We start from the raw sequence: 26,639 nt of genomic DNA on the forward strand, positions 1-26,639 counted from the left end.
AGGGCACGGGTGAACACTTGCTCTTGCACTGTGGTTATACAAAACAAATAATGGGAATCGACGTTTAGTGAGATGACACTATCAGTTCTCATTCCAGAACAGATCTGTGATATTTTCAGTCCGTGGGAGGTGGTGAGTGTTGCTAGTGCAGGAAAGTTGCTGTAGAATATTGTTAAAGCTGTGGTTGTTTGGGAAGTTTGGAAGGAGCAAGATAGAAGAATGTTTTGAGGGTGGGGTGGGAAACAAGGGAACATTTGAGAAGATTTAGAGTGCAGGTTGCAGAATGCAGCACTATAGGGGAAAAGTATCTCAGGGAGTCCGAGTGTCTTATGCATGAAATTGACGAGGTGATCATGAGGAAAGGGCATATAGTAAAACTAATAAGATTTGGGAGGTCATTGGGAGAGGCAGTTATTAAAGTAAATATCGATGGGAATTCTTTAGGTAATCCAAGGAGGGCAGGGATAGGGGGATTGATAAGAGACTGTAATGGTGCGATTCTAATTCGGTAGTTTGGGCCGACTGGGCGTGCGATGGCTTTTAAATCAGAGTTGAGGTCAGTGTTGTAGGGATTAAAATAAGCAATGGATTTGTTAGGAAGATTACAATGGAAGATGATTCTTTTAATGTAATAAGATGGTGTAAAGAAGAGATGGAGGTTAACTTTGAACATGTATATAGTGAGAGGGACATGGAAGCTGATTTGTTGGCAAAGCAAGGAGTAGATGAGGAAGAAATTGTAATTGTTGAGTGGATGTGTACGGGAATATAGAGATTGTTGTATAGGTGTAGAATAGTTGTTTGTTTGTAGTGGATTTGTTTTTTGATGTAATTTGTTTGTAAACATGATTGTATCCATTTTGTTATAGTGAAATGAAAGAAAGGATGGCTGCGAGACATAACACAAGCTCATGCCAAATTTACTTCAAAATGCAAATGACCGTCTTCCGCAGTATAACATGAAAATGAGATCGGTCATGCCAAGGCTTTGGAAAATATGACGTATCCAGGTGTAAGGAATATATCAGAAAGGCCACTATACAAAGAACAAGAGCTACAGCCAAATTTATTTCAAAATATACAAAATTATATTCCTCAAATTTCTCCAGAAGAACAAAAAAAAAAAAAACCTAAACTATCTTTCACAGTCTAATACAAAAATGTGATTACACATAGCAAGGCATTTTAAAAATACGAGATATACCTGGTTTCTTTGTTTAAGGGGGGGGGGGGGGGGGGGAGAGAGAGAACTGCTGGTCAGCCCAAAAAATAGGAGTTACTACTAACTACAAGCTATTAATGCAACAAAAAAGTAACATAGATATCAGAAGCACAAAGACAACCCTATTACTACAACCAGGAATCACTTTCAGGATCACGCATACCCGCATAGAAAGCAATGAAGATCCACACCATGAGGATGCTCAATATAGTGGTCCTAAGCATCTGATCACAGCTGTCATTGTATGGTTCACGATAAAACCCAAGGTCCTCCACTTCATCTTCTCCGCAAGCCTCGGGAGCCCCACCATTGCTCGTGCTCCCTTGGGCCCCACGGGTCTGGCCTCTGTTATTCCTAGTCAAACTGCCCATTTGATTATCAATAAGTGCACACTTTGGACATGAGCATTGGCCCCCAAGAAATGATGGGACTGTTTCAAATTGCTCCATCAGGACTCTCAAGTATGTGTTCCCTTCAAATCGCAGCTTCTCTCGAGTCACAGGCTTTAGAATCTATGAACAAGTTTTGAGTTAGAAGACTAGTACAGAGAAGATTAAATAATTTAAGCTATGATGAGAGAAAAAACAAATTCTTCAAGGAGAGAGTAAGGCTAAATCGTTTGAGTAATTGTTCACATTTTTTAAAAAATTGCAGTATATGTGAAAAATGGAAAATCTAAAATTTGGTTCAGATTTAGGTCAGGAAGCATACTGCTGCTACCATTAATTTGCTTAGATCTTTTTCTTTTGAAATATAACTTGAAAGATCTTGTAGTTTTTGCCATGAAAATTCATGTGTAACTTGAAATGTTGATAAAAAATAGGTATAAGGGGAACTTTAAGGAAAAATCCCATTTTAATTTTGAAATTTAAAAATACCCACTTTTATATTTTACCGTCTAATCCAACTTTTTAAGAGGGCATATTGTATTTTTAGTTTTATTTTTTTCTATTCGTCGAATGAAGCTAAATTTTGGGGCATCCATGCATCTAACCATTGCGCACCTGTAAAAAATACAATAACTAATTTGCAAGAAATGAAATGACCAAAATACCTTTGAAACCCTAGAAACTTGTAGGGCAATTTAGTCATTTTATTTAATTTGATTTTTTATATTTTTTAGGTGTGAGATAGTGAGAAGAATAGGTGCATCAGATAAATAGAAAACAAAATAAGGGACTTAAGCATAAACTAAAATACAGGGGACCATTTTTTAATACCGATAATCAAACGGGATTTCCATAAGGTTTTCCAAAGAAAAATAAAGAACCTCAGATGAACCAACAAAAATGGAAGATTAGCCAAAATTCTTTGCAACTGGGTATTCAATTAAACCAATATTTTTTCACCAAACATCTCATAATCATGCTACCGACACATACAATACATTCAAAAGAAAAAATGTGAAAACTCTTAGATAAAATAACTCCACACATTTCAACAAATATCAGTTATGTGAAATGTATGAATAAATTATATGACATATTACAGTAACATAGAACCAAAGGGGAGTGAAAGCTCAAGAGGATATCATCAAAATCAGTCTAAAGTTTGATCTTTATATCATTGATTCATTGTATTAGAACCTCATTAAAATTGAAGGGTTAATGAGTCTTTCAGTATCAATCCCATCATGAACAATATCAGACCCAATCGAGTCCAAGGAAATAATGACTTCAGCCTAGAGTTGGTGACTTCACAAGGAAGCAAACTCTTCTTGAGTGCGGTTCCCATGTCTAGCCATTCATGAGACAGCAATTTTCAAATCAGGACAATGACAAAATAAATAGACCCTTTGGGATATAGATCTGCTTGTCTTCCAACATATCCAGATTGTGTTGCCATAAATACAACAGTATGCACAATAAATAAATAAATAAATATATGTATATTATGTATATAATTAGCACAGAAAATATATTTTAATGCAAATCAAATTTTGAATGAACAAAATCCATATGAAGCACACAAAATCCATTGTCATGACAAGAATATAATGAAATTATCAGATGGTCGTTGATTGGGAGCTTACTTGGATAAAACTTTGTGCAATTATTCGAACAACTGGAGGGAGCCTGATCACATAAAGTGTAGCGAGCCGGTTTGGGAAATGATCTTGCACAAGGGTAGACAAAGATTTCATCATATGCATTGGAAATTTGAGTGTTGATAGGCCTTCACAGTCCATCAAAACTGTAATTCGAGGATCTTTCTCCATAACATGATGCAGTACACCATGCTCTATCTGGGAAACTGTGAGGGACACAAGCAAATTACTTTTGGTAGAGAATTCCACAAGACATTTCTTTGCAAAATTCTGATGAAGAGATAACAAGCAGAAATTTATGGCATTTAATCAAGTTATTCACAATGGATCTAATCAAATATTATAAAAAAAAAATACATCCGTTTGAGTGAAGTTGTAACATAGTTGTTGGAAACGCCTGGTAACCCAAATCGTTTTAGAAAGCAGAATAAGGGAATCGCTGCCGACTAGAAGATTCCTGTCTTAGGAATCGTTATCCGTACAATAGGTATCGTGGGGAGTGAGATTCCTAGTTTTTGAGAATCGTGATTCGACCGAAATAGATCCAAGTTTCATCCACATATGGAATCGAGATTCCGTCCTCCTTGGAATCGAGATTTCCACCCCCGTGGAATCGACACTCCAAGAGTCAAGATTCATTAATATGCAGAATCGAGTTTCCGACATCTATGAAATCGAGTTTCTGACATATGTGGAATAAAGATATATTGTTGTTTCGAATCGTGATTCGAACATATTAGGAATCAAGTTTTTGAAGTATATGGATCAGAGATCCATGCCAGTTTGAGATCGAGATTTACAATAATATGGACAATGAAATGCGTTTGACGACCCCTACCAGGAAACGAGATTTCATTTTTATGGAGAAGGAAGCCCAAAGCACATCTTGAACCTTATCAACTTTAGAACCTATACTGGGTATCTTATTAGAAGGTTTCCCAAATTTAAAGTGATTGTGTTGACTATTGAACTTACAGTCATTATATACAAAAGATGAGTATTTCTAAATTGTGATTTTGACTTCACTATCATAAAAACAAAATAGGATTATTTCTACACCATGGTTTTACTTTTAATTGTAAGTGTTGTATTTACCGGTTATATTTTAAATTTAAAGTAAAATCCGTTTGGGTGGCACAAGTAAAATAATGAAAACCTACAACCACTAGAGACATTTGAAGGAAAATTTCTACTCCTATTTCCTTTAGGGAGTGCACAACCATCATAGACACTGAACATTATGTACTTTGAATTTTTTTTTTTTTTTGATACTTTGAATTTATTTATTTTCTAATCAAGATTTAATCATCGCAGGAATCCAGATTCGATATATTTGGGAACGTCTACCCACAATTACTGGGTTCAAGTTTTTAAAGATGTATTGGATCAAGATTCGGAAATTAAGGAATTGAGTTTCCTTGGTTCCGATAAATGGTTTCTAAAGATGTGTTGAATCGAGATTCTGAAATTAAGGAATTGAGTTTCCTTGGTTCCCAAAAATGGTTTCTAAAGATGTGTTCAATCAAGATTCCAAAATTAAGGAATCGAGTTTCTTTGGTTCCAAAAAATGGTTTCCGTAGAGATTCCTTAACAGAAATGCGGAATCGAGTTTCGGAACCAGAATTGCGAGGTTGGTGGAGAGATAATGCGGAATCGAGTTTCGGAACCAGAATTGCGAGGTTGGTGGAGAGATAATGCGGAATCGAGTTTCGGAACCAGAACTGCGAGGTTGGTGGAGAGATTCCAGCAACTATGAGTTGTAATGGGAGCTACAAGATCTACTGAAAATCAAGGACCAACTTTGCATACTATAGTGAGAAAGCCTACAAGAACCACTCATGTTGAATCTGTTTAAAGGACCTTCCAACAAGATGGGTCTCATGATTCAGGTCATGCAAGTTACATATTCACCAAGTCATAATAGAAAATACCTCAGGATTTCAATCTAGGCCTCCACCGAAAAAGTCCCACCCTTGCTCAATGTTAACAGGACTAGATCTCCACAGCTATAATACTACTTGCAAAAAATGTAAATTATGCATTGATTTATGAAAAGTCAAAAGATTACAAGCTAACCCATCAAGACATACCATGACATATGTCCATCATCACAACCGGTAAAAGTCCTAAGGAATCAAAATATATATAGAAATAACCAATTACCAATGAGTACCAGAACAATGATTTTGGGAGCAGGAATGAGTACGTGACTGTAGTATGAGATTACTATAACTTTCCTTTTTTCTTTTTGCTTTTTTTTCCTCCCCATCATTACTCAATGAAAGAAACTATTCCTGAGGGTTTTGAGATTCTTTCCCTTGCCACTGCATCTGCTACTTCATTATCCTCCCTCCACAAGTGCACCATTGTCTATTCACGCTTAAGCCTCAAGGGAACAAGAGCCCCCAAAGGATGGGATCGAGATCCCAAAAGATAGGGATCGGGATCCCCAAAAAGTTGGGATTGAGATCCCTAACTTTAGGAATCTCAATTCTTAACATATGCATAGCACGGAAGGCGCTCCCAACTATAACGATCCTCTAGTCTTTCACAATCCCCTGCTCTCTATCCCAACAACTATGGAATCCCTCGTGGTTATCCAAGCCTGCCACCAAGAGGCTCCAGAAGTCTTTTAACAATCAATCCCATGAAGAGATTGTTGCACTGAGAATATCGTGTATCTAATCTGTCCTGTATCACTTATCCCTGAAGATCTGTTGTTCCTCTCCATCCAAATGATCCATATTTTCCCCATTACTGTCATTCCCCACAAGATAATGCCAAACTTGTGCAATGGTGAGGCAAACCACTGTGCCCAAATAAATCATCAATTGGAAAAGGCACCAGAGAACCAGCTGAACTTGAATAATGCAGAAACAAATATCTACTGTTACTCAATCACCTCTGCACATTGAGCAAACACTTGCAATGGGCATATCTCTGCTTTTCAGATGGTCCACTGTCAAAATTCTGTTTTGGGGTGAACAGTCAAGTAGCCTGCATTTTAAGAGATCCTGGAATGGACCATACTTTTTCCCCATGTTGGGACACAGTATAAAGATATCATTGAGAAAACACCATGGTTATCAGGAGCCCATATCAGACTGTGGTACTCCTTTGGCATGAGGAAGAATTTCTCCACCAGCAAGTTCATAAACTCCTCCAGCTCGACCTCCTCAACTGACACTCTTAGGCAGGAGGTCCAAATGGATTTCTGTCCAAGCCCTTCAACATTCTCAGCCACTGTTCCTTCTAGTTATAAGCCTAAGTATATAAACCTGGGTACCACACATTTAGGCAGTTCCCCAAGCCACAAGTCCTTCCAAAACCTTCTTTTTCCCTTCCATTACCAACCTGTACTCTGATATTAATTGTAAAGCATGATCAGCAGCTGTTTATGTCAACCTGACTCATCTTCATCACAATCTATTTCAATTACAGTCCTCCTGACCCCTCTGCATGAAGAATCCACCAACAGTTGGGAGAAAGGGCTTGGTATTGTTCTAACTCCAACTCTACCCCAACGCCAAACCACCCCCCCCCTGCCAACAAAAAAAACTAAAAATAAAAAATAAAAATCCTCTACTCTTTGATTTATGGACTCTGTTCCATCTGACCAAGTGAAAGCGATGTTTCTCCTCTGAACATCCACCAACACTGGAAAGAAAGGGCTTGGTTAGTCCCTTTAATTTATTAACGCCAACAGCGCACACCCCAGAACAACAGCGACCCTCCCTCTTCACTTCCCCTTTCTTATTTCCCCCCGGGACCCCTCTTCCTTGGTTTACAAACTGTGCTCCATCTGACCAAATGAAAACCATGCTTCTCCTCTATCCCTACCCAAACAAAACCACGGACCAGCTTCCCAATTTGAATTGTTATCGTTGAAGGGATAGAGAACAATGGCATATAAATTCTACAAGTTAGATATGGTTAATTTAGTTAAATTTGATTCTACAACCAGATGATAGGAACTGCCTCTTCCAGGAGGCCAATTTTATTTGGAATCTCCTCAAAACCCCTCCCCCCATCCTTTTCCCTGGTTTCCCTGTATATTACGGCAACATGAGATATTTACTTGGGTAACCTATCCATCCCATACCCCACACAACTGGAAAATACAGCTAAATCATTTCAGAAACCAAAATAACCATCAACTTGGTCTTTGCCACATTAACTCTCATGCCTGAAACCACCTCAAAACATCACAAAGAAAAAAAATGATAAAGCTTTTGCATCTATGGCACTGTGTTGCACTGCAAAACATAAGCATATCATCAGTGTATTGTAAATGGGTTATCATTGAGCCTTTAGATAATGACTTGAAACCTCTTAATGTTCCTGATTCATCGACACCATTTACCATACAAGTAAAAGCCTCTGCCACAGTGGAGAACAGAAAGGGAGATCCCCTAGCCTTAGGCCTCTTGAACCACTAAAATAGCCGCCCTTATTATGGCTGAGAAGTGACCAGATGACAGGCAGCCAGAAACCCGCATTCTCTATATATCTTGATATCCCCTCATTCTCATTGCGTACTCCAAAAAATACCACTCGATTTTGTACATGCTTTCTCTAGATCCACGTTCCAAATCACCCTAGAGGTCTTATCCATGTATCCAGATTGAAGCCACCATGGCACCACCAAGAATTTGCATATTTTTCAAAAGTGAAAGATTACTACAACTAATGTCCAACTTTCTTGTCAATAAAAATGTGAAAATAAGAATAAAGGGGTTTTTGCACAATGCAGAATTGACACAATCCAATAGATCCTGAGCTATTCAACAGAGCATTTGACGGAAAGGTCTACTATATTAGCTGGTTATTTGTGTGGTCAAGCTACATTGTTGATGAAGTATTGAGAAAAAGAACTTGCATTCGACTACCTCTTCATCCAGCAACTCATAATAGCCCAAACTACGAAGAAAATGCACATTAATCACTAAATTATTAATTAGCCAGCTAAGAAACACATGGATTAGAGGATAATAGTAAGCATCAAGTATAATTTGAGCCATAAAATACCAAACACTCAAGCTAGCTTCACGAAGTCACTTTCTAGTATCAAACCATAAATAGAGATCTTGGTAGGCTATACAACCTTGTGCCTATTTTAAACAAATGTAAACCCATTTCTAGTGTCGTTGTTTCTTTGCGATACATATTAATTGATTAGAATTCAAAAAAAGCTTATCTTTTATTTGAGACTAGATACATGATAAATATTAAATATTGGAACCTGTAAAGTCTGAGAATCCATACCCATAGCTTGAGCAAGTCGAGGTCTGTCATGAGATTCTAACATAGAGCAGGCAAGCCCAAGTCGAATAACAAGGCATGGGTGAAACTTTATGTCATATCCATGCCAAAACACCAAATGGCACCACGTCTCTAACTGCTCAGTTGAAAGAATGCATAATGTCTCCCTCCATCTAATCGTTTTCTTGATTGACGAAAGAAAGCATGAAAAATCACCATTTGATGCAGCATAAAACCGGAGGAGCTCATCTTCATCAATCCTACAAGAATAGAAGCTATGAACTCCTACAATAAAAAATGATCTATACTTGCTAACAATTGCAAGATTTGTCTTCACATAATACAACTTCAAGTCTACAAGCCACTACTTGTTGAATCTTAAAGCTTGAAGGCAATAGATACACCCATGAATAGATAGTAAAACCATGCCATAGTCAAGTCTCTCATTATGTTGATGATAAAATTAAGATCACGAGTCGGAAAATAACAAAGTACACAAAAAGAGAAAAATATGATCACCACCTTTCAGGTAAAGTAATTTCATGTTTGTCCAGCTCCTTTCGAAGCCAAATCGCACGACAACTCTGGGATACATCAGAACTCCTACATACATAAATTAAAATTCAGTCAACGAAAAGTTGAAGCTACCATTAGATACTAAACAAACTAGGTAGAGAAAGAAAGAAGCAAATCATCTGTCTCCAGATCCAGTGGACCATGGCATACATGAAAACATGAACTCCAGTGCCCTTTATTTTGTAATACTATCAGTGATAACTAAATGTCATATTCTCAGTTAAATGTCATATTCTTGTCAGTCATAGTTATAAGCATCATGATGCAAAATTCTCGGAAGGCTACTTGTGAGGAACTGAAGTCACATCAACAAAAGTATATAAGCCAACTAAGTTGAAATGGTAACTCAGCCTATTATTGATGTAGCAATTCACTTTTAATGAAAGAAAGAAATGTAGGGAAAAAATAGGGAGTTTTGACAAAATTCAAATCATAAATTTGATAAAACAAAATAAGATACGTTAAAGAAATGTGGCACATTCACTTCAAAATAGATATGTAATTAGTATATTCACATTATAAAATAGATGGTCCTAACTACCGCGAGTAAGTATTACTAAGATTCAGCTAATTTGACCAAGTAATTGAAATCAATGTGAACTTACTCAGGGCATGTGTAACGTAATTCCACCAAGGGTCTCACTATGGATGAGAAGACTTTTATCTAAAACAATTGCAAGCACCCAAAAAACTAGAACAGAGCAGCATTTGTAAGTGAACAAAGATTCAAATGGAATAATGAAAATTTTAAAGGATTTGGACTGAGACAATTTGGGGACAAGCCAACAATAGAAAAACATGTAAAGCTGCAACAAATATACAGAAACTTATTTTCTAACAGGAAATTATTTCTAAAAAAATCGATCAATAACAATAATAAGTACATTATCATAAACAACAGAAGTTGTCGCAAGGATATAGACATGATTGTTTTCCCACTCATGTCACATACGAAGTCGAACCACGGAGGAGAAATAACAACACACTGAAACAGCTATGCATTACAAAATAAATATGAATACTACTAACCACCTCATCCATAATTTTGAAATGACTAGTGCAACACTAGCAGCAATCATAATTTGAAATGATTAGTGCAACACTGGCAGCCATTTGGCTATGCAGTGAAATTCCAATTGTCCATTTGGAAAAAACAAACATGAATATGCAAAGAGAAGACATAACTCTTAGTCACTTCTGAACTAGCTGGGTGATAGCAGCACCAATCAACAAATTTTTAAGTCGTTGGTGTTCTCTATTTGCCACTCCTAGAGAGTTTTATCACTGGAACTACAGGCTTTTTTCACTGGAGCTTATGCTTTACTAAATTTATTTGGAAAATTAGGAAGGAACAAAATGAATGCATTTTAAACGGTAGAAGGATGGCTAGAAAAGTAGTTCTATCATGGGCTCTAGCCTTGAAGATTCAGGGGTTTTAATATGCAATATTTTATGAGAGACAGGGAAACAGAGTCAATCCTCACTGGGAACTCATTAAACCACTTGTTCATTTAGTGTTAGACTAACTCAAAAAAGACAGGGAAACAGAGCTCCATGGGGCTCAGGCAATGTTGATAACGAGTTTGGGTACACCAATGTTCATCTTCAATGGCAGCTCTGGAGGTAATCCAGGGCCAAGGGAAGTGTAGGATGGCCTCTTCAGGACCTGCAGGCATTTGTAATTCCACGTACACAGAGAGCTTGGCCGTCCCCCTGACCCAAGAAATTATCCCAATTCCCAGTTCCAATTATCATGGAAGGGAATTCCCTGATTTGATAAGATGGGCACGGGATGAAATAGATATCCCATGGAGGATGATGGCAAGTATTTTTAAAGAAAGCATGCTTACAGAAAACATACAAGAGAAATCTTTTGACCAACATTCAGAGAAGCCAATGACAAAGTAGATCTACTGGCCAGGCAAGGAGTACAACAATGTCACATTGTTAGAGTGTTTACTAGCAGCTGGCCTTTCTGACCAGCTACTTCTTCTTTGGCTGCCTATCTTTGTGATCTTTCTCCCCTTTCCCGTTTCATTCACTGTTAGTACAATTGGATACATACGTCTTCACACTAATGAGAGATCATTAATCACAAAACAACACGAATACAGTAAAATCAACACGAAGGCTATCTATGCAATCTTTTGAGTGGTCGGAAGTAGGTGGCAGCTACCTGCTCCCCTATTTAATTATGACAAAAGACAAAGTAATGCAAAATGTTTATATATTCCTTACAAAACAATAATAGAGGGAGCAAAAACTTTTTTCTGTGAAAAATGTCTCTGTAAAATCCCTGATCTGTTTTCACAAAGAAGAAAATAGATGTGGATGTCCACTTCAAGCACAAAAGATGATACCCAAAGATGATCTACACAGCATACATTAAGCCCAAGGCTAGTCTGCACTTTGCAGGCATCCTAAGACAGTCAGAAAAAGCAGGTAGTATCATATCATAAACAATCTGGGCATATTAGATATCCTGGCATGAAGTTAGCAGTTTGTGTGAGACATTTCTGTACTGTTTTTCATTTAGCCTCATTCATTGTAATATACATTCGGTTATGAACATATATAATTGCATTTGTGCCCACGGGCATGCGTTTTATTCTTCAATGCATGTGTCACACATATTGGCTTTTGCGCGCTAAATGGAAAGAACAAAGGAAAACATTTGCCAGTGGCGCCTTGTATCCAACTGGTGATGCCTAGTTCAGTCAGAGCTGGAATTTTGCTGCTATTCACGCAGCAAATGTCCCAACGGGTAAAGAGGTACGAGTCTCACCTCCCAATGGACCAAGAGGGAGTTCGTATTCATTCATTTTGTTTGGCCAAATAGTCACTCTGTACCTCCTTCAGCATAACCCATAGAGCTGAAAGCGGATGGAAATAAGATGACTAATGGAAATGGAGAATAGTATATTTTAAGTGCCTTCCAATTTCGCCAGAGAAAAAAAAGATGGGAATCCTATTGATGAGGAAGAGGCATAGGCATCATCAATCAATCTTCCACCCCAACAAGCTCTTGATACGAAATAAACTCCCAGCTACGGTAATAGAATGTCGCGCTCCCCTCATCCCCAGTCTTTTCTGAAACTTTTCTGAAACGTTTCTCTTCTTTCTCCAACTCAATTACAAACATTCAACACGTTGTTGGCATGAACAATTTTGATGAACAATGTCCAAGAAATGTGGGACCTTAGATACTATATCTCATCACTTGACAACTACACAGAACATGTTCCTCCCAATAATGTGCAGAAGCATGCTTATTCCTGCCAACAGTCTGCCTTAGGCTCAAATTAGAAGGAAGTGGCCAGAGATAATTAACAATTTCATGAAATGTTGGTATAAAAAAGGTGTTTTGGGATGAGAAAGACACTCTAGTACTCTATTATTTCCTTTGGGCTCATGTATGATCAGAGACTATTTTAATATGTTTTGAGCCATTAAAGGCACAACCCTTAATAAAATTAGAAGCAAATTACGTACGGACACTATTGCGAGTGGTCAAATACCAAATGGGGTCCCATTTCCCCGAAATTATGAGCACACCCCCTTACCCCGCGGTATTTATTTTCCCCTAAGTTGTCCCCCTGTTCGACAATGCTAACACGGGACAGGAGGAGGCCTATTGTAATTTAAAAGTAAAAAGAGCTGTCCGACATTTGAATTACAGAACAGCTCGCGTCATTTAAATTTTTTAGTACTTTGATGTCCGGCATTCAAATTACCGGACAGCTCTCTATACGTAATTTTCTCCAGAGAGAAACCGGGATAATTCAATAACCTGGATGACAGAGAAAGGGAGGTAGAGAGTGTGTGTAAATGCCGGATAAAGCAAATCGCATCCATCCACAATAGAAACTCCAAAAGCCTCAATCCAATGAAAACCCTCAACAAATAAAAAGCAGCAACCAAGCACGGAGAGATCTTGATGGTGGAAGGGCAAACTTTTATGGGTGGGGACTGCAGAGAGACTCCAGTTGAAAACCCTCAACAAATAGAAAACAGTAACCAATCACGGAGAGGTTTTGGTGGTGGAAGGGCAAACTTCCATGGGTGGAGACTGCAAAGATATTCCAGTTTTTAGAGAGAGAAAAAGGGAATTGACTGCTTCAGCAGGTAAGCACATGGGTTTGGTGGGCTCAGGTGCCTAATGGTCGAGGTATTTGAGGAACTCTATCACGTGGGCACTGCTGTGTCTAGAGAGAGAAAGTGGGGTCTTGTGGTTCTTGACGTATTGGAAGAAGGTGTTCCAGTCCGGCCGCTTTTGCGACTCATAGAGGCTCAGGGGAGCAGGGGAGGATGACTCAGCTACACTGCCAGTGCCAGAGCCCTCGTCGGGTCCTGTGCTGCTGCCACCAATGCCTTCATCCATAATTTCTTCTAGCTTCCTCACTCTATCCCCCACCTACTGTCTCTACAGCTTTCTATCTCAACCGCCCATGATCCTCACCTCTCCTCTCCCTCTTCCTCTCTCTCTTTCCAACTTTTGCTTCTCCTCTTACTTTCTCTACGTGACTCTCAGTCTATCTCTAAGGGGATTGCTGGTGGGATGATATTGGTGTTTCCTTTCTTGTTTTTGCCTTTTTTGGGGTTTTGGTGCTGCGGATGGAACAAAAGAAATGGTTTGGAATGGAGAAGGGAGAAGAGAGAAAGTGGGAAGAGAAGGGACGTAAAAACAGGGTGACCGTAAAAGAGAAGAGAGAGTGGAAGAAATAGAGAGAGAAAGAGAGGAGAGGAAGGAAAGTAATAGTCGGAAAGAAGTGTGAAAAAGGGAGAGAAAAAAATAGTTTAGAAGATAGCTCAGTTTAAAATAGGCCCTCTCCGTATCCGATGTTGGCATTACCAGACAGGGGACAATTTAGAAAAAAAAATGCCATGGGTGAGGGGTAGTGGGCGTAATTTTGGGACAATGGGACCCTCTTTGGTAATTGGCCCCTCCCAATAGTGTTCGTACATAATTTTCTCTAAAATTAGACAAGTCAACTTGGAGGACCACTTCCAATGCAGATTTTTGGTGGCTTTTAGGCATATTATTTGATACTTTTTGCAGTGATAACATGGTTTCCATCAGTTTTAGTTCCAAGTAGGCCAATCAAGCAGGAAATAAAAGTATTGTGTGGAGGGGAACATGAATTCCTTATTGGTCCTTTACAGCTAGTCATGTACTTTGATTCATTAGGCATACTAAGGCTTTGCCTGGCAATTCATCTCTACCAAACAGAAACATAATGTATCAGGGACTTTATCATCATCACCATAGCATTGTCCCAACTATTTGGGGGCAGCTACATGAATCCTAGCCCACCAAAATAGATAACGTAGTTTCAGGATTCATTGAAAGTTTTGGCAAAGTTTTATGTTGGCTGGTATCTAACACAACCCACCTCCCATTACCCGGGCTTGGGACGGGTTAAAGGAAAGTTTAAGGTCCTCACCCTTCTTAGACCAGTATGGCACCATACTACATAACAAACATACACAACGTTAATTTCTCCGAGAATTCGATCATCGAAAAATCTCAAAATACTTCCTTCTCGCTCCATGGAATTGAAGAAACACTTCAAGCCATCTGAGAGTATATTGTGAATTGCCTTCAAAGACAGCCTATCCTTCAAACTCTTTGATCATACACAAATTCCCTCCAAGCCTGCAAATGCCCAACCCTAAATATAAACAGATTTAAGCATAAAAAATAGCACTAAATAACCAAAAATGAGAGTAGAGTTGGAAATGATGTGAACATGTCGGTTAGGAGGGACAGCCACTGGATATGTGGATTTTCACATGAGGTTAGAGGGAATGTGGAAGGGAGCAACAATAGAAACAAATTTATAAAGCAAGGTATGGTCATGTGGACGAATTTTTTCTACAGTTTTACAAACAAATTGATAAATGTAGTAAACTAATTAAAAGTCCTTTTTATCTTTATTTGTCTTTTATTTAAGTTAATAGGACCTATATGTCCCATTTCCAGTTTGCATGGGCAGTATTGACATTTCTCTAGTTTTATTAATATAAACATGTTTGAGATGCGTGTGAGACCTATTGAACTCTCATGTCACTCTCTCTTCCTTCCTCTTTTCTTTTCATCTCTCTCTTTTTCTCTCTCGCCATTCCTAACATGGTACAGAGCATTTATCCTTTCTCCTCTCTTGCTTTCTTCTCTACCCTAAATAAGAAAAAAACAAATAGGGGGCCACTTCCTAGGGCTGTTAGAACTAAACCCTAGGGTTGTTTCCTTTTTTTTTCCCCATTCTCTCTCCCTTCTCCAGTACTTAGACACTATAAAGGTTTATGGATCCTTTTGCATTAAAAATTTAAGACTTCTAAAAAGAAAAAACTTTGTAATTGCAATGAAAGTGAAAGTGAAAGTGAAATTGCAATGAAAGTGAAAGTGAAATTGCAATGAAAGTGAAAGCCACAAACAAGAGGAGAGACAAACAAGATAACAATTATAAAATCTCAACAACTAATCCCAACATGAAGCATAATAAAATGGTAAAATTGCTTCTTTTTTTCAAGTTGATATGACTAAGCATCTCACCTCAAACATGGACCAAATAATACGTCTTAAGAGGATTCAAAATTCAAGTTTAAGTAACCAAGGGAGTAAATACCATTAAAAAGTACTCATCAGAGTTACTCAATGCCGCAGCATCCGGTATTATGTGGCCACATCAAGGCAGCATGAAACTTGACCCCACAGCTGGAGCCAATGTAGGCAGGTATACATGATGCACCTGCCTAGACGGTGCATCAGCCACATAGGCAATAGCATTGAGGAGAGAGCCTATGCAGCAGCATATATTAAGTCTGCTCGTAGGCAGAATGATCTTTTTCCCCTCAATGAAGGGGGGAAAGGTTTGGGATGCATTTAACTCCCACAAAACCACTTAGAAGTAAATTTTTTGGTTCTGAGGGGATTAAATCAAGGAATGATATTTCTGGGCGCATAATACCCTCCTAGGGCTGCCCACTTCAGCGAAGCCACATAATCTGTCATGTGGCTGATTGAGTCCTCATTTTATTTTATTATTTGTCATTGTGTTTTGGTCTTAAAACTTTGGATTTTGGTCTTATACGCTACTGGTGGACCTTTTTAATTTCTTTTAGTAGTATCATAACATACTTGCTTTCTTACTTAGTTACTTGCTTTAATGACATTTAGTTTGCTTTTTATTGAATTTGATGAATAGATCAAATCATTTGATTTTAAATGCTATTTATAAGAATGTCTCAGTTACTATAGCCAGAGTACATGTTTGAGACAATTAAAATTAAATGCCTACAATCATGTAAATCAGATATTCATGGTACTCTTTGGATTCTTAAAAATTGTGTGAATTTTCTGATACCAGTGCTGGAATATTCGGCCGCCCAGCCGCCTAGGCCGCCAATCACCTAAAACGCCTTGGCAAAACCAAGGCGGCTTGCATCTAGGAGTCCGCCTAGGCACTACAGTCAATGCGGCCGCCTAGGCGCCACCTCGATTTAGGTTGCCAAGGGCAGAAAAATGCCCTCAGCTGGTCAAAATAGTAATCCCCCCCCCCCCCGCCAAAAAAAATAAGAAAGGAAAAGGGTTTAAAAAAAAATAAAGGAAAAGGGTTTTGGGGGACATTCCAAACCCCCAAAACCAAATCCATTCCATCTAGAGAGTAATAGGAGTAAGAGCAGAGGAGATCAGAGGCACTGCTACAAACCGACTTAACGAACCTTGCTAAAGTCAGAGTCCGTCCTGCAGAAGTCAAGTCAGAGCAGAGCAGAGCAGAATGCTGGCTTGCTTTCGAGCCATACGGATGAACCGACCGTAAAGTCAGAAAAGAAAAGATCAGTTCAGTAAGAGGAGTTCAGAGCGTCACTCGCGTCCTCAGGGGCTTGATTCAAACGAAGACTTTCGACGGTAAACGAAGCAAGCGCTTACTGCGGCTTGGCTTGATTCAAATAGAGGAAAACTTCCCCAAAACTTCTATATCTTTTCCCCATTAAATATGCCGCTATGCAGATTTGACGAGTGGCAGAGGCACGGACCTCTAACACTAGGCATTAAATGGGCCGCCACTTTTCCCATCAATAATATCCCACAGATCCACCCATTCAAAAACTCTCTCTCTTTCCATCTCATTATCTCTCCAACCTCTCTCTATTTTCTCTCTCTAATGGCCTTATTCTTTCAAACTCTCGCTTTCTACATATCTAGTCTTAGACGCCCTCATTTATTTTCTCTCTCTACTAGCCTTTCTTCTCATAGTATACAACCAGCAGTAAAACGTAACGTCTTTTTTCTGTTATTTTTAATTTTAAATTTTTAATATGTTATAATATATGAGATATACTTTATTTATATTAATTTTAAAAAAAAAAATTCGAAGTCTTCCCCCTGAATGGGCTGAAGCACCGAATTGCTTCGTTTTTCTGATAAAACTGAAGAAGGTTCCGAAGCGAATTTGACAACATTTATTTTTAGAGCATTATGCCATTAAATATTTGAATAAGGGGTTTTTTTTTTTGCTATAACGTATTATGTTTTGAATCATTTATTATTTTTTAATTTTTTTGTCTTTTATTTGTGGTTGTAGTTGAAAGATTGATTTTATTTGTGATTAATTGATTGTTAACTCGTTTAGACAATGAAATTGGTCCTATATCGAATTCTTTTATGAATAATTCGTTCTTATATTGTACAATGTGTGATGTTTTTATATCCTATTAGTTTTGTTTTACAATATTTTTACATATTTGTAGATATATTTACAGATTTGAACTTATATTTTGTGGATAGTCATAAACTTTGGATGAAATTGATATTTTGTGAATATGTGATATCCAAAACCAAATCTTACGGATCTTAATTAATAAATAATAATTATGCAATAATTTATATGTTAATTCTTATGTGACTAGTTCCTAGGCGGCCAGGCCCCCAAAATGCCTAGGCATCTGCTTGAAGCCTTGAGCTATTTTGAACATTGTTTGATACTAATTCTCTAAATAGAAAGTGATACACCCTGGCCGCATCCAAGCACAGAGAGCATCGGGCATCCCTAGTGCCTTGGACAGCTTCCAGAATAACTTTGATTCTCAAACAGTAAGTGAGGTGTTCTTTCTGGAAGAATTTGATGGTTCTAGATTTGAAAGAGAAATTTTGATACCCATGTCCACTAATGAAAAAAATACCTTACTTGCTAGGTAGCTATTCAATGAAGCTACATGTGCCTCATCATATAATAGTCACCTGGTCCTACTCTCTTCTCATTTTCTATATTCTGTCACCTCATGGTACCATAAACCAAGACTAATATAGTGCAAAATGTAGCAAGTCAAAATTGTTTCCAATAAATTGCACCTTCTCCCAAATTAGAACTTTGCAAGAAAACTTGAGCAAGCAATATGCTCCAATCAAAGCAAAAATCAGTCCAAAACGATCTAATTACCATCCTTCTGTTGATAAATTTACAAGAGCTTGGATGTGATGTGCACATCCATTGTGAGTACAATATCACTTAGAAATCATACCAAACAATGAAAAAGTGCTAGAAGAATGCACAAAGTATATCAAAAAGAAGTTCATAGTGCACATTCCGTTCCATCTTATAAACAACTGTATTATTAGCATTTACATAATCCAGTATTATTAATCATAATTTCCATATCTAGCAAGCAGTAAAAAGACTTTTGCACACTAAAAAAAGTATTTACAAGATAAAGATTTAATCTAACAAAAGCAAAGTAGTGGCAATAACAAGCATACACTTGCACATTAAGAAAAATTTCCAATTCTCAAAAAGATTCCTCTTTACATTTACTTTCTGTAAAAGTTTACTTCAGTAGCCTCTAGACTTGATATACACAAGCAGCTTTGATGACGGATTATTAGCAAAATATCTGTGCTATAATTCAAAGCATGTAAATCTCATGCTGAGAAAAAGGACCTCAATATACAAAATTGAAATGTGGTAGTGAACATACCTTGTACTGGAAGTTGATTTCTCAGAAGACGACTCAGGAAGTTCTGTAGTAGCAGCCAGACTGTTTGGAGAATCATTTTGATCATCAGACTGATCGGAGAAAATTGTCGCAATTGAAAGGAAAAATAATGGTGCAGACAGTTTCTGGCAAAATAGCGCACCATGACTAAAGATCAAACCACATCACACCAAGGAGAGAATACAATGTTTTGAAAGTAAAAATCCAGTTACAAAATGAACGTCTACTTATTTTACTATCAAGTGCCATTCAAGTATGAATTCAAATGATGAAAGTAACATATGCAAGTGCAGGTTTGATTTATTGGCCTTGAGAATGCATAAATCTCATAGACTTGTAAAAGTTCCAGCAATCAATCTAATTGGAATAAAATGATGAAATATTGAAAATCTGAACGCAATGTAGATGTATAAGCATGTTAATGGACCTGGCCCTATAATGGAAAATCCAGCAATGAAGAATTTTCTGATACCTAAGAGTACTCCAATCATGACAAGTATAAGGACAACTTTGAATTCTCACACCATCTTCAACATAATATGATAATCTTGCTAGCTAAAAGAAATTCATCCATGCAAAGCTTTTCCAAAAGTGCATTAATCTTGATTTTCTTTCTCTGTATTTGTAGCACTATCAGATGAGCAGTCATAATAGAAAATCAGATGCTAGAACAAGATGAGATATTATAGTTCTATCTCATATGTTAAAAAGGGTCAGAACTATTCAGAGTACCAGCTTTTGGGTAAACGTGACCAAGTGCATACACTATTTCTTTAATAATAGAAAATGCACTAAATGATAAATAATGCATATGGAAGTTACTTGCACTCATTATCTAGTGAAACCTTTTCAGCTGCTAAAAAACATAAGGTTAGACTAAGGAAGCGAAATACCAGTTTCAATTCATCAATTCTACATTCCATGACCCAGCACAATTCAAGAAAGCTCTCCAAAAGATCAGTGCATCATAACTATGGAAAATCAAAACATGGCTTTGCAAGTACTTTGGTAAAATGCAACTGACAGAGTAGTAAAAAAGAAGAACCTGAGTTCCTCTGACCAAATTCCTAAGGGGCCTCCATTTCTCCATCCATTTGAACGGTAAGCAACTAAGAACGTGAAGTCCTTGAATCCCCCTCCATAAGAACGGGACCCTTGCTTTTGAGAACCTTCTCACTACATCCAAAGCTGCAACTTTCAACAAAAATGATATTAACTGGACACTAGTATCACTTCCTATTTTAGCATTCTTTAGTGAGGCCACATTCTTCAAGGTTTTCTGCCAAAAATTATCATGCCGTGATGCTACTAAGCATCTATCATAGGCCTCTTTAGTCCTTCCACCCATTGTACAGTTTGTCCTCAAACCAGATATCTCCAATAAAGATATTCCATAGTCACTTAATAATAGAACCTAAACTACCTCTCTAATAGAACACACGACACAGAATGAAAGATCATCAATTACTTTACTACTTGTTCATCAAGTCCATTATTCCACTTAAAAGATAATAACATGGTAGGGGAACAGCTCTTGAAAACATCATTACATGAACTCTTGATTGGTTCAGGATAAGGCACTCACTTGAGAAACCTTAATTTTGTGCAAATCAGAACTGGAAGTTCTTAATCTTACAATAAAAGTAGTTATTACCTGATCATCCAGCAAACTATCCCAATTAAACAGGTATTCACAATGAGGCTCAATTCCTTGATTGGACAAGCAGTCAATGTTTCAATCACAGCATAACTGATAATACATACTTCTCCCAAACTGTATCGATTAATCGCCAAAACTTAAAGTCATTGTTACTTTGAACCCTAAAATTAGATTCATTCTTTGCAATTCATACAAGATGTATCTGATGCCAGTGCTGCTGCCTTTCAACCCTGTTTACTGCTGTTAGCTGACCCTTTTGGCTGTCTCAATATGCTCTAAGGTTGCAATAATCTCTACCTGTGGAATTCACCAAAAGGATAAGTCAACTCTTATATAAGCCTCAAAAAAAAAAAAAAATGTAATATAAACATATGGACTTATATATCCTAAAACACACACACACACATCCCTACCAAAAGAAAGCATCCATGCATGCAAATCGAGACATAGCAAAAGGTCATTGTGTTTATCAATAAGATAGACTAAACAGAAGCACAAGAGATAAAGCCAGGAAAGATGACTAGAATTGTCAAATGGATCCATGCCATATACATACCCCAATATGAAGAAAAATAGTTTCCAAATTATTTGAAAACTCCTATCAATCATAAATTGCAGAGGAACCAATCATGTGGGAGTAAATGACCATGAGCATATGGAAACTCATCATCAATATGTTAGGAACCAAGACTTACACAATTACGCCTTTTTCATTGTGAGCCTTCTACTGCAAGAAATTCAGTACCTCAAAACCAACTTGCCTATCACTGACAAATCAATCTAAAGAAACCTGAGCATTAGAGAACAATATTTGGCATAATAAATTTGAGGAAATAAAAGGAGAGCACGAAGCAAAATAGGGAAAATCTAAAACCATAACAACACACTATAAACCACAATCCCAAACACCACCAACACAAATATATACATGGTTCACCGTAATCAAGTTGCATCCACAAGTAATTGATAAGGATACAATTTCATTGTCAAGGAGAATTTCAAGATTTAGGGGAATACAAAGGAAAGGAATCAAGGACTAGGTCGGCTGGTGGGGTGACACGTGATGCATTGAGTTCCATTCCACCAATTCTAAGTTAACATTAGGAAAAAAAAAAAATGATTTAGGTAATACATGAGTTGCTTCACAATAGGCAAAGCATCGCCTAGTCCCTTTCCACTACAATAAAGCAACCATCAAACCAACCTCCATTGTCCACTTCATCACCACAGTTCCACCTACAGTTGAAGTGCCAATAAAACAACCCCAAAATGGGGCACAATGGTAGCAATGGTTTTGCCAACAACCCCCAATCTCAATTTTACCCAAAACTCTACCTCACAAGACCCAATTTCTCTATCTCCAAAATGAGCTTTTAAACACTCATTTCAATGATCTTTGTTGAGCTTGATTAGGAGTGGTGGTTCCCCATTCACGTTTCGCTCCGGCAATCCCAGAGCTAGTGCCCAAGCAGAGCTCGCTCCCCCATCAAGGGAGCTTGATCCTTGTTGTATAAGAATATTGATTCCTGACTAAAAGGGATCTAGACTCCTTTGGAAAGAGATCACAAAACCCCTGAAGATGGGAAGGAATCATGGTTTGAAAGGATCTCGATCCTAGGGGAAGTTTCGAAAGTTCTTGAATTTTGAACATAACATCCTTTATTTTGTGCTTGTTTTTTTCTTCTTGCTTTCTAACAATTTTCTAGCTAATGATCACTTGTAGACGATTTTTGTTTGTTGTTGACATGGTCATGGTTTGCACAGATTACAAATTGGTGAATCGGCTCAAAATCCATGAAGTCGGTTCTGACCCGAGAGGCTCCCTAGTCGCGGATGGTCCTAAAGAGAGTTATCAAGAATCAGCCCAATCTCACTACAGTGAATCACATTGTCTCACCATAAGGCCTTTAGGCGATTCCTAATTTTGGTTCTTATCATGGCCCTCCACTATCATTTTTCTCAATTTGTTATGGACTTTGGGCTATAGAGTTCTCATTGTGTGTAGATAATGCTAAAAAGTAGATTATACATTTCTCAATTTTTTAGATTACTTAAAAATTTATATATATAAATAGGTGATCCCCAAGAAATCCTATAAACATTTTGTACCTGGAAGCTTCCTAAACAATGCTCCTAGGCACTCTCTAGGTAGGGAGCTTCATCCATGGGTCGATCCTAGTCTGCCACTCAAGCTCTTGCACCTACTCCAACTCCCGAGAACTAAGGGTGGTTAGTGTGGTAGGGTTCCATGTGATGTCTTAAGTACCATTCCTATCCATTCCAAGTTAACATTCAAAAAATAAAAAAGATTGAGGTAAATTTATGATATTTCCTAATGGCTGAGCATCTCCTATTCCTTTCTCCACTGCCATAAAATAACCATTAAACCAACCTCCATTGTCTACTCCATCACCATAGCTCCATTTACTATTGAAGTACAAATGGAACACCAAATGGGGCACACTGGTAGGAACGGTTTTAATAAAAAAAAACCCAAATCTCAACTTTACCAAAAACTCTACCGCACAAGACCCAATGTCTCTATCTCCAAACTGAGCTTTTAAACACTCATTTCAAGTATCTCTATTGTTAAGAAAAATGCTCCTAAAACAAGGGAGAAATTCCATATGATTATTAGTATCAGCGAACCAATATCTCCACCTTGATACAAAACTCTCACCCTTAACTTGTCAACCACATCCGGTTTCTCCATTTTCTAGAAACTAGAGAATTTAACCGGTGCCTTTAGCTCTCAGTTAAATAACCTCCATGAGCATGCCTTTCTCATTGTGCTTATTCTTCTCATGTCAAGTTTGCCATCTTCAACTCTCTCACCCTTGAGTTCCTGAGGCCATCCTACTGTCATACATGCTTAAGGTGAAACCTTGGTCCCACACCAACAAGCACAACGTGTGCACGATACTTGCTAGCAAGATCCCTTGCATAATCCATTTCCATGAAACCATGTAAACGCCTAAAGGTTTGGCATACATCCCATACTTCTTAAACACCTACGTGACAATTTTACTCTTCTAGTTTTTTTTCTAGCTTAATTGCAAGTCAACAAAGGCAACTACAAACAAGCAAAATGACAAATCTCATGCTAACTCCCATCAACACTTGAGTAGTACAAAACACTCTAGCCATATCAACCTTCACCAATCTATGGTCATTTGCTCGCACTCTTACTACAAGAACCTCCATCCTTGAATACACCAAACCATTCATCTATATCTTCTCTCAAATTTCACATGCAAGAAAAACATTACAAACCGAATCCAACTTGAGACATTGGCAACTCAAGGTAGTAAAAGGATTATCATAAAACTCTGGTAATCAACAAAGGAACGTCACCTCCTTATCCATATCATCCATTTTCACCCCGATACTCTCAAGTTGACAAATGATGATTTTGAACTCATTCAAGTGTTCTAAGTTCTAACACTTCTATAATCTCTCATCCTCAAATAATAAAATCTTATTTTTAACATTTGTACCCAAACTCCAAAGGTTATCTTTTATGTTTTGAGTTTGGCTATAAACTTTCAGGCTTAATACAATATTTTAGGAGAAAAGACATATATGTGTTGATTATCTTTTATCTTTTTATGTCTTCATAAATCAAATTTGTAACTTATCACCTTTTCCAAATTATTACACACTTCCCTCAAGCTCTAATACCCATTGTTGCAGATCAAGAAGCACTCGACTACCCCTGGATGCAATGAGCCCCTAACTACAACAAATTCAATGCCTCAAAACCCACATGCCTATCACTAGCAAATCGATCTTAAGAAACCTGAATAATCAAGAATGCTGACAGGTGCAATAAACCTTGGAAAATTAAAGGGAGATTATGCTGGGTACAATTTTTATAAGGAACCCACCTTAAACAATTAAAGTAAGTCGTACCTCCAAACCCTTTCTAAAGATAAAGTTCTGGTGTTGGAGACTTTATGATGGTGTGAAAATTTGTTCAAACTCCTAATTACAAAATTTAAAGCTTCAAAAATGCTGCAAATCAAACAAATCTATGAATACATGAAAATCTTAAAAATAGACGGTCCAGATAATGTATTATGCGATCCAATATTTTAGGACTTACCGCTTTTTTTCATATCCACACATCTAAAGGTTGAAATGATCAATTGAAGGTTTCCAGCATTGGAACAACCTTTCCCCGTGAATTTTTCAAGTGCACCTCATTATTATAGTATAAGGTTGAAAACTTATATAAACCTCCCTCTCTCTCTCTCTCTCTCTCTCTCTCTCTCTCTCTCTCTCTCTCTCTCTCTCATCTATATATATATATATATATATATAGTGCAGTTTGTATAAGGTGTCAACCTTCAACAATTAAAATAGGGAGCACCTTTAAATCTTGCTAAAATGTGTACTATTGGCAGCAAAAAACCTTATCTTGGCCTAGAAATATATTTTCACCCCTAATAATGAAATTTAAAGCTCCAAAAATGTAGATTGTTTTTGGAGATTGAACAGAACTATAAACACTTAAATTTTTTTAAAATGGACAATTTAGATAATGTATTACAAGATGCATTACTTTTAGGACTTGACATCCCCATTTTTTTCATATCCATACATTTTGAGGTTGAGATGATTAATTGTGGGATTGTCAATGTCGAAACATCCTTTTTTGGGTGGATTTTGGAGTGCACCTTATTTCTATAGTACAGGATATGAACTTTTTCTATATTTATATGTTCATTGTCATAGGAACATTACAAGATTTAGGTAAATATATAGTTACATCACAATCGGCACAGCGCCACAAATTTCCCTTTCCACTACCATCTAGCAATCATTGAACTCACATCCGTTGTTGACTCCATCATCACGGCTTCACCCACAATAGAAATTCAAATGAAATCACCTAAAAATGAGGCCCAATGGTCGCTGGGATTTTGGCAAAAATCCCCAATCTCAACCTCATCCAAAACTCTACCCCACAAAATCCACTCTATCTTCCCACCAAGTTGTTTTAAACACACATTTCAACGTTTCCTATTGTGTTAAAAATGCCCCTAAATCAAGAGAGAAACACCATGGAGGTAATTTTTCCGTCACCCACCCAACACAATATACCTCAATTACCCGCAGATACTTCAGTAGATTACTGCATCAATTAGAGGTCAGACTGTTAGCACAAACAATTATGGTTCATCTCCTAATAAATAAAAAAACAATTATGGTTCATCTTGAAATGTAATCTTTATATGTTTAGTTGTATGATCAATCACTGGAATAGATGGATCACAAAATACAGGCAAAGATCGAAGCCAACCTAATCATAAACTTAGATTGTCACTAATCAATTAGCATCGAAGCAAGCTTTCTTCTGCTCTCTAAATCATAACCACACCATCCATGTAAACCATTTGAATTCATTTACATGGAATAAACTTCTAATAGTTTAATGAGTCCCAAAATCACATATTACAATCTGAATTCAAAAGATAACAATGACCACAAATGAATCCCATACATTTGATTGGATGCCAGAAATCATCAGTTCTATATAAAAAGAAAAAGCGATATCAGGACTCTGTCCACACCATGCCTTCACAAACAATTCAGAAGCCGAAGAATCAAAGAAAATAAATCAAGAAAGTCCTGAATCAAATCAAAACTACTCATCCATAGATATGAAAACCAGACCTCAATTCAGACTTCAAAGCCTTAGAATCCCCACGGCAACAAGAGGGAGAAAGGTAAAAGTGATGAGACCAGAGAGGTAAAACCCGACGGAAACAAAGAGTCAAAATCGCCAGTCTTTTTTATGCCAGGATACTGGACTGGAGATTTTTGTTTTTTAGTGTAGACTGAAATGAGCGCTGGAGCGTGTGGGGTATTAGGAG

The 26,639-nt window shown here is 37.5% G+C and overlaps 1 protein-coding gene across 2 annotated transcripts; it reads right to left on the reverse strand.

Moving 5' to 3' along the window:
• Positions 1-1,039: 1,039 nt before the first annotated feature.
• Positions 1,040-26,498, reverse strand: LOC18436047 (SEC14 cytosolic factor family protein / phosphoglyceride transfer family protein). Of its 2 annotated transcripts, XM_020668318.2 has the most exons (8): positions 26,440-26,498; positions 21,456-21,540; positions 20,146-21,057; positions 19,083-19,225; positions 9,054-9,134; positions 8,535-8,791; positions 3,255-3,475; positions 1,040-1,734 (listed from the first exon to the last, which is right to left on the reverse strand). In XM_020668318.2, the coding sequence occupies exons 3-8, from the start codon at positions 20,446-20,448 to the stop codon at positions 1,351-1,353; spliced, it is 1,389 nt and encodes a 462-aa protein (XP_020523977.1). In that variant the 5' UTR covers positions 20,449-21,057; positions 21,456-21,540; positions 26,440-26,498; the 3' UTR covers positions 1,040-1,350. The 2 variants fall into 2 exon arrangements, with proteins under 2 accessions (XP_020523977.1, XP_006846137.1); XM_006846074.4 differs by lacking the exon at positions 21,456-21,540.
• Positions 26,499-26,639: the final 141 nt, after the last annotated feature.

The sequence above is a fragment of the Amborella trichopoda genome, chromosome 8 (assembly GCF_054954075.1).
Source record: "Amborella trichopoda isolate Santa Cruz 75 chromosome 8, AtrichopodaSantaCruz75HAP2 v2.0, whole genome shotgun sequence".
NCBI classification, from domain to species: domain Eukaryota; kingdom Viridiplantae; phylum Streptophyta; class Magnoliopsida; order Amborellales; family Amborellaceae; genus Amborella; species Amborella trichopoda.